The sequence below is a fragment of the Nerophis lumbriciformis genome, linkage group LG17, assembly GCF_033978685.3.
Source record: "Nerophis lumbriciformis linkage group LG17, RoL_Nlum_v2.1, whole genome shotgun sequence".
Taxonomy (NCBI): Eukaryota; Metazoa; Chordata; class Actinopteri; order Syngnathiformes; family Syngnathidae; genus Nerophis; species Nerophis lumbriciformis.
The window spans coordinates 40,655,822-40,668,857 of record NC_084564.2 but is presented as its reverse complement, the minus strand read 5'-3'; the positions used below and the strand labels follow the sequence as shown (position 1 = coordinate 40,668,857).

At 39.2% G+C, this 13,036-nt stretch overlaps 1 protein-coding gene across 3 annotated transcripts in view; it reads right to left on the bottom strand.

Annotated features, from left to right (window-relative positions):
* The window catches only part of LOC133614888 (roundabout homolog 2), a 398,279-nt gene that overhangs the window by 225,160 nt on the left and 160,083 nt on the right, over positions 1-13,036 (bottom strand). For all 3 annotated transcript variants that reach the window (XM_061973251.1, XM_061973250.2, XM_061973252.1), the window contains one exon: positions 4,348-4,505. In XM_061973251.1, coding sequence (XP_061829235.1) covers positions 4,348-4,505 — 158 coding nt within the window. The remainder of the gene's footprint in view (positions 1-4,347; positions 4,506-13,036) is intronic.

The following is a 13,036-nucleotide window of genomic DNA, read 5'->3' as shown; positions in this document are numbered from 1 at the left end:
AGAAGCAAAGAATTAAACGGAGACAGAATTCAAATTGGCTCAATTTGAGGAGAGACGCTTGGACATCTGTACCCTTGTACAGTGTCATTACGCTCTGCCAAAAGATTGCATTTTGGAATTTCTCCGACCACGCTTCTAAGGGAACGAGGTCGTAAACAGCCATCGCCTTTGATTACAACAGTTCAAAAGAAAAGGTCGTAAACAGTTCACAGAAAAGGTCGTAAACGAGTTCAGAAAGAGGTTCGTAAAACAGTTGAAAAAGGAGGTTCAAAAATAGGTCGTCTGGAACTTGTCCAGATCCTGCCTTCTCTCCGCTTTGTAACAACATCTTTCTGTTGATTACAATACATGAAAGAACCCTTCATATTGCTTTCCCCCTTACACAGTGGAGTTTTACAAGCCTTCTTCTCGGTAGGTTTCAAAGACAGCTTTTGCTTCTCACCGGGCACTCAATGTAACACAAAGTTTTTGTGATAACTTACAAACAAATATTCTAACAGTTTGTATGCTTGTGAATCTGGGCTATCCATGAAGTCAGACTACTTATTATTATGTTGAAGGGGGCAGGAAATATAAGATTTTCTTCATCCTGTTCCTTCTCAAGCATAGGTGTGTAAATATGTGTTTTGATGATAGAGTTTAATTTTCTATTGATCAAAAATGCACATCAATGAAGGAGATAAATACAAAAATGAATGAAAATGAATGAATGAATGAATGGAGCAGACGGCGTCCACAAAGTACGTGCGCACTCGAGATCGGCATCGAACGAATCCTCGACCGTCACCGGCGAATCGTGACTATAGTCCCGTCAAACCAAAAGCGCTTAAATAGCCCTAATTACAAACAGAAAACAGGTGAGGGGAAAAGTGCTCGAAGGTAGGCGTTAAGCTGCCGCAGAAAACAGGAAGTGAAAAACCACAAAATAAGAGCGCAAGGCAGGGACTAAAACTACACGTGGCAAAATCACCAAGAAACTGAAAATAAGGCAAGACGTGATGTGACAAGTCGTGAAAAAAGGGAAATGTGTTTACTAGAGATGTCCGATAAATGCTTTAAAATGTAATGTCGGAAATTATCGGTATCGGTTTCAAAAAGTAAAATGTATCACTTTTTAAAACGTCGCTGTGTACACGGACGTAGGGAGAAGTACAGAGCGCCAATAAACCTTAAAGGCACTGCCTTTGCGTGCCGGCCCAATCACATGATATCTACGGCTTTTTCACACACACAAGTGAATACCATGCATACTTGGTCAACAGCCATACAGGTCACACTGAGGGTGGCCGTATAAACAACTTTAACACTGTTACAAATATGCGCCACACTGTGAACCCACACCAAACAAGAATGACAAACACATTTCGGGAGAACATCCGCACCGTAACACAACATAAACACAACAGAACAAATACCCAGAAGCCCTTGCAGCACTAACTCTTCCGGGACGCTACAATATACAACCCCCCGCTACCCCGTTAAAAAAAATAATGCACTTTGTGACTTCAATAATAAATATGGCAGTGCCATGTTGGCATTTTTTTTCCATATCTTGAGTTGATTTATTTTGGAAAACCTTGTTACATTGTTTAATGCATCCAGTGGTGCATCACAACAAAATTAGGCATAATAATGTGTTAATTCCACGACTGTATATATCGGTATCGGTTGATATCGGAATCGGTAATTAAGAGTTGGACACTATCGGAATATCAGATATCGGCAAAAGCCATTATCGGGACATCTCTACTAATTACAAACAGAAAACAGGTGAGGGGAAAAGTGCTCGAAGGTAGGCGTAAAGCTGCTGAAGGAAAAGGTGAAAAAACAGGAAGTGAAAAACCACAAAATAAGAGCGCAAGGCAGGGACTAAAACTACACGCGGAAAAACCACCAAGAAACTCAAAATAAGGCAAGGCGTGGTGTGACAAGCCGTGAAAAAGGGAAGTGTGTTTATAGAGCACAATTCCTGCCCCATCCGTCGCTTTTTATCTGACACATAAAACGTGACCGATTTGTTGGCTGCACTATTCGCTTACGCCGCCACATGACAGTGGAGGGGTTGAATATTGTTGCGTCTGACCAGCTCTTCCTCCCACGGAATCTAAGTTACTGGTCAATCCCAAGTTCTTTCGATGACATATATGCTGAGTAAGAAGGACCATCAAGACAGAATAGTAATATTATCATGTTTACTGACATTACGGGTGATCAGCTTAACCAATCCATTCATATCGGCTACTCTAGTTGATCTGACATTCAAACGGAAAAGCCAACTTCTTGCACACAAAGAAAGCACCCACCTCTCCCTCTCGCAACACTGACAAGGAAGAAGTGGGGGTAATATTGACATTCCGATGGTTAAGACACTAAACAGACCTCTGAAGACAAAGCAAACTGGTAGAATATACAAAGGAAAAGTACTATCTACCCCAAACATGACTATGAACAAAGAAATAACTCTTAAACATACAGGTAAAAGCCAGTAAATTAGAATATTTTGAAAAACTTGATTTATTTCAGTAATTGCATTCAAAAGGTGTAACTTGTACATTATATTTATTCATTGCACACAGACTGATGCATTCAAATGTTTATTTCATTTAATTTTGATGATTTGAAGTGGCAACAAATGAAAATCCAAAATTCCGTGTGTCACAAAATTAGAATATTACTTAAGGCTAATACAAAAAAGGGATTTTTAGAAATGTTGGCCAACTGAAAAGTATGAAAATGAAAAATATGAGCATGTACAATACTCAATACTAGGTTGGAGCTCCTTTTGCCTCAATTACTGCGTTAATGCGGCGTGGCATGGAGTCGATGAGTTTCTGGCACTGCTCAGGTGTTATGAGAGCCCAGGTTGCTCTGATAGTGGCCTTCAACTCTTCTGCGTTTTTGGGTCTGGCATTCTGCATCTTCCTTTTCACAATACCCCACAGATTTTCTATGGGGCTAAGGTCAGGGGAGTTGGCGGGCCAATTTAGAACAGAAATACCATGGTCCGTAAACCAGGCACGGGTAGATTTTGCGCTGTGTGCAGGCGCCAAGTCCTGTTGGAACTTGAAATCTCCATCTCCATAGAGCAGGTCAGCAGCAGGAAGCATGAAGTGCTCTAAAACTTGCTGGTAGACGGCTGCGTTGACCCTGGATCTCAGGAAACAGAGTGGACCGACACCAGCAGATGACATGGCACCCCAAACCATCACCCAACCATGCAAATTTTGCATTTCCTTTGGAAATCGAGGTCCCAGAGTCTGGAGGAAGACAGGAGAGGCACAGGATCCACGTTGCCTGAAGTCTAGTGTAAAGTTTCCACCATCAGTGATGGTTTGGGGTGCCATGTCATCTGCTGGTGTCGGTCCACTCTGTTTCCTGAGATCCAGGGTCAACGCAGCCGTTTACCAGCAAGTTTTAGAGCACTTCATGCTTCCTGCTGCTGACCTGCTCTATGGAGATGGAGATTTCAAGTTCCAACAGGACTTGGCGCCTGCACACAGCGCAAAATCTACCCGTGCCTGGTTTACGGACCATGGTATTTCTGTTCTAAATTGGCCCGCCAACTCCCCTGACCTTAGCCCCATAGAAAATCTGTGGGGTATTGTGAAAAGGAAGATGCAGAACGCCAGACCCAAAAACGCAGAAGAGTTGAAGGCCACTATCAGAGCAACCTGGGCTCTCATAACACCTGAGCAGTGCCAGAAACTCATCGACTCCATGCCACGCCGCATTAACGCAGTAATTGAGGCAAAAGGAGCTCCAACCAAGTATTGAGTATTGTACATGCTCATATTTTTCATTTTCATACTTTTCAGTTGGCCAACATTTCTAAAAATCCCTTTTTTGTATTAGCCTTAAGTAATATTCTAATTTTGTGACACACGGAATTTTGGATTTTCATTTGTTGCCACTTCAAATCATCAAAATTAAATGAAATAAACATTTGAATGCATCAGTCTGTGTGCAATGAATAAATATAATGTACAAGTTACACCTTTTGAATGCAATTACTGAAATAAATCAAGTTTTTCAAAATATTCTAATTTACTGGCTTTTACCTGTATATGCATTCTCCACAATATCCTCAAAATGTGTTTCTCCAACTTCGACGTTTGCGTCACTCGCTATGCAGAGTGGCGCGTTTCCGTCGTTTTTAGCAGACTGCATTGCTAAATGAATAAATCCCCCACCATCCCATCATGCCAGATCCACCCAGGAATGGTAGGGGGGTTGAGGGGGCCACCAGGATAGGTAGGGGGGTTGAGGGGGCCACATGAATCCCTTCCCTACTGTACATGAATCCATTCGAATCTATTATTTTATCTGTTCACTTTTCGCCGTACTCACGGATATGCGTTCGTCCTTGGTGTTGACGCGGACGTTGTTGCGCTTCCAGGACACCAGCGGTTCAGGGTGACCACGGGGGGGCACACACTCCAGGACGGCGGGCTCCCCGGCGGCCACCACCACGTCACTCGGAGCTTGCCGGAAGTCATCTCTCAGGACTGAGGGGGAAGACAAGAGTGATTGATTGATGAGCGGGGGAAGCGCTGCAGACAGGCAGCTGTATTGATTGTTTTTTTGTTTTTTTTTGGTTTCGCACAAAAGTCAACAATTTGCGTGTTATCTCAAATCCCTTTTCCACCACGCTCGGGATTAGCGTTTTTTTCTCCGAGGCCCGCCTCCTCCTCTGCTGTCCGTCCCGTCAGAGGAGATGAATAATGCATGCATCGCTCAGTCATACACTGAGTAAACAAATAACATCCCATTCATAATTCATCACATGCGTGCAGTCGGGGGGACAAAAAAAGACAACAAATGCAACTGTATTATCTAAAAAAAAAATCAGCAATACAACTCGGGACGTGACTAAATTCTGGAGCCGCACCTGCGTGGACTTTGCACAGCGGCACTTTTGACTTTGCAAGCGGGGGGGAAATCTTTTAATTTCCTGTTGTGATTGGCAGACGGATGCTTGACTGTCAACTGGAGCGTCTCAATGATGGACAAATCAATCATCCTAATCTCTCCGGCGCAGATCAACTTCTAGAACTTTATCAGTGAGCTGAAAAAGCACCCAAAAGTACCTTCTTGACAACTAATAAATATATACTTGTGTTGGGGGGGAAATGTATCTTCCAAAGTATCGTGTCCATACCATTAGTTACTGCACGTTAGGAAGCAATTACATCCAATTGAAGTACAACAGTTATTTGTAACAAAAGAGGATCCATCCATCTTTTTCCGCTTATCCGAGGTCGGGTCGCGTGGGCAGCAGCTTAAGCCGGGAAGCAGAGACTCCCCTCTCCCCAGCCACTTCGTCCAGCTCTTCCCGAGGCGTTCCCAGGCCAGCCGGGAGACATAGTCTTCCCAACGTGTCCTGGGTCTTCCCCGTGGCCTCCTACCGGTCGGAAGGTGCACTAAACACCTCCCTAGGGAGGCGTTCGGGTGGCATCCTGACCAGATGCCCGAACCACCTCATCTGGCTCCTCTCGTTTTCTTTGAGCTCCTCCCGGATGACAGAGCTTCTCACCCTATCTCTAAAGGAGAGCCCCGCCACTCGGTGGAGGAAACTCATCTACCCGTGATCTTGTCCTTTCGGTCATAACCCAAAGCTCATGACCATAGGTGAGGATAGGAACGTAGATCGACCGGTGAATTGAGAGCTTTGCCTTCCGGCTTAGCTCCTTCTTCACCACAACGGATCGATACAGCGTCCGCATTACTGAAGACGCCGCACCGATCCGCCTGTTGACCTCACCATCCACTCTTCCCTCACTCCTGAACAAGACTTCGAGGTACTTGAACTCCTCCACTTGGGGCAGGGTCTCATCTCCAACCCGGAGATGACACTCCACCTGACCAGATGCCCAAACCACCTCATCTGGCTCCTCTCCATGTGGAGGAGCAGCGGCTTTACTTTGAGCTCTTCCCGGATGACAGAGCTTCTCACCCTATCTCTAAGGGAGAGACGGAGGAAACTCATTTGGGCCGCTTGTACCCGTGATCTCGTCCTTACGGTCATAACCCAAAGCTCATGACCATAGGTGAGGATAGGAACGTAGTTCGACCGGTAAATTGAGAGCTTTGCCTTCGGGCTCAGTTCCTTCTTCACCACAACAGATCGATACAGCGTCCGCATTACTGAAGACGCCGCACCGATCCGCCTGTCGATCTCACCATCCACTCTTCCCTCTATCCTGAACAAGACTCCGAGGTACTTGAACTCCTCCACTTGGGGCAGGGTCTCCTCTCCAACCCGGAGATGACACTCCACCTGACCAGATGCCCGAACCACCTCATCTGGATACTCTCCATGTGGAGGAGCAGCGGCTTTACTTTGAGCTCTTCCCGGATGACAGAGCTTCTCACCCTATATCTAAGGGAGAACCCCGCCACCCGGCGGAGGAAACTCATTTGGGCTACTTGTACCCGTGATCTTGTCCTTTCGGTCAAAACCCAAAGCTCATGACCATAGGTGAGGATGGGAACGTAGATCGACCGGTAAATTGAGAGCTTTGCCTTCCGACTCAGCTCCATCTTCACCACAACGGATCGATAAAGCGTCCGCATTACTGAAGACGCCGCACCGATCCGCCTGTCGATCTCGCCATCCATTCTTCCCTCACTCCTGAACAAGACTCCGAGGTACTTGAACTCCTCCACTTAAGACAGGGTCTCCTCCCCAACCCGGAGATGGCACTCCACCTGACCAGATGCCCAAACCACCTCATCTGGCTCCTCTCCATGTGGAGGAGCAGCGGCTTTACTTTGAGCTCCTCCCGGATGACAGAGCTTCTCACCCTATCTCTAAGGGAGAGCCCCGCCACCCGGCGGAGGAAACTCATTTGGGCCGCTTGTACCCGTGATCTTGTCCTTTTTTAACCCTTATATATGAAAAAAGATCAAAAATAGACCATAGTCCATGGATCCACTATGGACTGGACTCTCCCACTATTAACTAAATCCACTATAGACTGGACTCTCACAATATTATGTTAGATCCATTATGGACTGGGCTCTCACAATATTATGTTAGATCCACTATGGACTGGACTCTCACTATTATGTTAGATCCACTATGGACTGGACTCTCACTATTATGTTAGATCCACTATGGACTGGACTCTCACAATATTATGTTAGATCCACTATGGACTGGACTCTCACTATTATGTTAGATCCACTATGGACTGGACTCTCACACTATTATGTTAGATCCACTATGGACTGGACTCTCACTATTATGTTAGATCCACTATGGACTGGACTCTCACACTATTATGTTAGATCGACTATGGACTGGACCCTCACACTATTATGTTAGATCCACTATGGACTGAACTCACACTATTAACTAGATCCACTATGGACTGGACTCTCACACTATTAACTAGATCCACTATGGACTGGACTCTCACACTATTATGTTAGATCCACTATGGACTGGACTCTCACACTATTATGTTAGATCCACTATGGACTGGACTCTCACACTATTATGTTAGATCCACTATGGACTGGACTTACACAATATTATGTTAGATCCACTATGGACTGGACTCTCCCAATATTATGTTAGATCCACCATGGACTGGACTCTCACACTATTATGTTAGATCCACTATGGACTGGACTCTCACACTATTATGTTAGATCCACTATGGACTGGACTCTCACACTATTATGTTAGATCCACTATGGACTGGACTCTCATATTATGTTAGATCCACTATGGACTGGACTCTCACACTATTATGTTAGATCCACTATGGACTGGACTCTCACACTATTATGTTAGATCCACTATGGACTGGACTCTCACACTATTATGTTAGATCCACTATGGACTGGACTCTCACACTATTATGTTAGATCCACTATGGACTGGACTTTCACTATTATGTTAGATCCACTATGGGCTGGACTCTCACAATATTAACTAGATGCACTCGACGTCCATTGCAATGAATTGATTGGTTGATTGATTGATTGATTGATTAATCCGGTTCAGACGCATTTGAACCTTGTCTTTGGTTCTGTACATCCCAATTTTGATAACATTGGATGGATTTCTTCACCGTGAAGTTCCGTTCATCACAATCAGACTCTTGCACTCCCTTCAATCGTCGGTCATGAATTGGAATTAGGATTTTATTAGATAATCAACCCCGAAATGACTCCCCCCAAAAAAAGTTAATTTCCAAGTCAATAAAAGTGAGAGAATGCGTGCCACATCAATGATCCGCCCGCCTGAGAGGTGTGTCGACAGCAAAGCTCTGGGCTGGAATGCAGCATCAATATTCAAACCGCGGGGCTCCCGTGAAGCTCATTTGAAATTAAAGCATCGCAGGGTTTTTAAAAAAACTGCATTTCATCCTCCGCTCTCGTGGTGACGGCGCTAACCGTCTTGGGTAAACGGCTTTGAATATTCCAAAACTTTGCGAGACGGGCGGAGGTTTGAAGTGTGCGTCCGTCACCCGGCCGACACACCTGAAATTATTTGTATTCCTAATTGGACCGCTGCCAGCTGTTCAGACAACAATATCCGATGTGTTGACTCATTTTCAGTGGATAGTATATTTAAACTGCTATACAAGATGTACACTGACTACTCTAAAGTATATTTTTTAATGATATTGCCCTTTAAGACAGTGTTTCTTAACCATAGGCCCCCAAAAAATGTCTCTTTCCACATGGGCCGCAGCGGCATGCAGATGTAATTCAATTCTCCACCACTTGTGGCAGTAATGACAACCTCAAACAAACAGAAGAAGTCCGGAGCTAAAGTCATAGACAAGTTTCTTAAGCGTAAAATGTATGACTAAAGCTGTATAAGCTGTATTTTTTTATTGACAGTTATTTAAGAATTGTATTATTAATTTTAATATAATTGATTTATTTTAGCACTGTATAATTTAATTTATATTTAAATTTATTTTCCATATTTCCATATTTATTTTTTTTATTCTATTTATATCATTTTTTATTCTATTAACATATTATTATTATGTATTATCAATTTTAATACAATGTATTTATTTTAGCACTATGTAATTTATGTACATTTATTATCCATATTTCCATTTTTTTAAATTCTAATCATACAAATGTTCATTATATTAAGAAACATATTATTATTATTTATGAATTTTAATACAATGTATTTATTTTAGCACTGTGTATTTGCATGTACATTTATTTTCTATATTTCCATTTTTTTTAATTCTAATTATATACATTTTTATTCTATTAAGAAATATATTATGCATTATTAATTTTAATACAATGTATTTATTTTAGCACTGTGTAATTTATGTACATTTATTTTCCATAGTTCCATTTTTTTAATTCTAATCATACAAATGTTTTTTATATTAAGAAACTTATTATTATTTATGAATTTTATTCCAATGTATTTATTTTAGCACTGTGTATTTGCATGTACATTTATTTTCTATATTTCCATTTTTTTTAATTCTAAGTATATGCATTTTTATTCTATTAAGAAACGTATCATTATTATGCATTATTAATTTTAGCCCAATGTATTTATTTTAGCACTGTGTAATTGTATGTACATTTATTTTCCATATTTCCATATTTATTTTATTCTAATTATATACATTTTATTCTATTAATAAACATATTATTATTATTATGTATTATACATTTTTATACAATGTATTTATTTTAGCACTGTGTATGTACATTTATTTTCCATATTTCCATTAATTTTTTTAATTCTAATTATATAAATGTTTATTCTATTAAGAAACATAATTATTATGCTTTATTAATTTTAACACAATGTATTTATTTTAGCACTGTGTAATTGTATGTACATTTATTTTCCATATTTCCATATTTATTTTATTCTAATTATATACATTTTATTCTATGAATAAACATATTATTATTATGTTTTATACATTTTTATACAATGTATTTATTTTAGCGCTGTGTATGTACATTTATTTTCCATATTTCCATTTATTTTTTAAATTTTAATTATATACATTTTTATTCTATTAATAAACATAATTATTATGCTTTATTAATTTTAATACAATGTATTTATTTTAGCACTGTGTAATTGTATGTACATTTATTTTCCATATTTCCAATTTTTAAAATTTTAATTATATACATTTTTATTCTATTAAGAAACATATTATTATTATGTATTATTCATTTTAATACAATGTATTTATTTTAGCACTGTGTAATAGTATGTACATTTATTTTTCATATTTATTTATTTTATTCTAATTATATACATTTGTATTCTATTAAGAAACATTATTATTATTATTATGTATTATTCATTTTAACACACGTATTTATTTTAGCACTTTTTCATACCATTTGACAAGGTTTATCCTGTTAAACTCTAAGTAGGTTAGATATACATTTAAAATCAAGAGTGAGACTACTAATTCAGTGTTAGTATTTGAGTCGGCCCCGGGCCCCTCTGTGGTGGAAAAGTTGGGGCCCCGACGTCAAGTCATGTTCAAACTTTATAGATTCCACAAGGGAGATTGTTCCACACAGTAGCTCAGTTGCAAATTATGGAAAGGGTAAGGATGGAAAGGATAATGCAGGTATAAAGTAGACTAAAAATGTACCATTGTAGCAATATAAAATTTAGCATATATGTAATATTTACATATAATATATCAGTATATAATATATACTCATACATTATATTTTTGTATTATATTTTTATATATATATTTTTTTTCATGTATTCATTTATTTCAGGCAATGACATAAAAAAAAAGTACAAGGTAGACAACATGTAATAATATAAATTAATATAATGCAAAAAGTAATGTACAGTATGTAAGTGTCATGACTTGGTCCTTGGTGCTTGCTTTTCCGGAAAGCAACGGAAAGTTGGCTCGGGCGAGACGGGAATGTGAGTACATGATTTATTAAATATTATCAAAAAAAGAACAAACAAAAAGTGCGCACAATGGCGGAGGTAAAAAAAACTTGGCTAATGAAAACAAAACTTGCACATAGGCAGAAACTGTGAACAATGAAACAAAAACTTACTTGGCATGGGACTGTGAACATGGCTTGAGAGGATAAAGAGTGTGCAGAGCATAAATGCGATGTCGCCAGGCTGACCAACAGAAAAAGAAAAGCTTCAATAACACAGACATGATTAACGAAAACAAGTGCGTGACTCAAAACGTGAAACAGGTGCGTGACGTGACAGGTGAAAACTAATGGGTTGCTATGGAAACAAAACAAGGGAGTGAACAACCAGAAACTAAAGAGTCCAATAACTAAACAAAACAAAACATGACGAAAACAAAACATGATTACACAGACATGACAGTAAGCATGATGGCCCAGTTTTGCCTGAATGGGAGTGGGACGAAGATAAATATTATATATATATATATTTTTTTTTTAATAAAAAAAATATTAACAAAATAATTGTATTTATTGCTTTTTTAATTTTTTAATTTATTTTATTTTTTATAGTTTTTTTGTGTAATACTAGAATGTGTTGTTCATATCAGGCTAAATTGAGGCCTGATGAAGAATTTAATTTTGAGCCCCCCTTCACCAACAACATATATATATATATATATATATATATATATATATATATATATATATATATATATATATATATATATATATATATATCTTGATAAGGTTATCCAAAAAATAGTGCTCGATACCGTAGTAGAGCGCAATATTCACCTACTCAGTGGCCTAGTGGTTAGAGTGTCCGTCCTGAGATCAGTAGGTTGGGAGTTCAAATCCCGGCCGAGTCATACCAAAGACTATAAAAAAATGAGACCCATTACCTCCCTGCTTGGCACTCAGCATCAAGGGTTGGAATTGGGGGTTAAATCACCAAAATGATTCCCGGGCGCAGCCACCGCTGCTGCCCACTGCTCCCCTCACCTCCCAGGGGGTGATCAAGGGTGATGGGTCAAATGCAGAGAATAATCTCGCCACACCTAGTGTGTGTGTGACAATCATTGGTACTTTAACTTTAACTTTATACCATACCATGGTTTATATAGGGCACTCTGTGCCCTATATAAACCATGGTATGTGAATGCTTCCATTAAAATCTCCTGATGATTGAGGGAACCCCTCATGAAACAGGCCTGTAGAGATGAAGTAGTCTTGTGATTTTTTTCCCACACATACATACATACATACATATATATATATATATATATATATATATATATATATATATATATATATATATATATATATATATATATATATATATATATATATATATATTTTACACTTTTTTTTATATATTTCTATTTTAATATTTTTATCCTTTTTGTTCTTAAATCAAACTTAAACAGAATTTGATGCATGTTTTGTACTAAAATAAATTCACGGGAAAGAACGTGTTGAATAATTACATTTTTTTGTGCAAAAATAACACATTTAACATACAATTACACAGGCACTCAACACAACCCTGTGCGTCAAATTACCAGCCCGGGACTAACAATTAGTATGATTGCAGAAATGCATAATTATATTCTGGTAAATGACGGAGCAGGAAGGAGCTAGGAATAAGTTTGCGGTAAAATTCCATATGAAGTGTCCTGTCATTTATTACTTGACAGTTTGACAGTTTATAATGCTTCAGGGTCTTTTGTTCATGGCAGTGGATAAAACATGTTAAAACAGAAAATGTTGTATGTGTGATGTATCATGTTGTATGCATGCATGTGTGATGTATCATGTTGTATGCATGCATGTGTGATGTATCATGTTGTATGCATGCATGTGTGATGTATCATGTTGTATGCGTGCATGTGTGATGTATCATGTTGTATGCGTGCATGTGTGATGTATCATGTTGTATGCATGCATGTGTGATGTATCATGTTGTATGCATGCATGTGTGATGTATCATGTTGTATGCATGACCATAGTGGATCTAACATAATAGTGAGAGTCCAGTCCATAGTGGATCTAACATAATAGTGAGAGTCCAGTCCATAGTGGATCTAACATAATAGTGTGAGAGTCC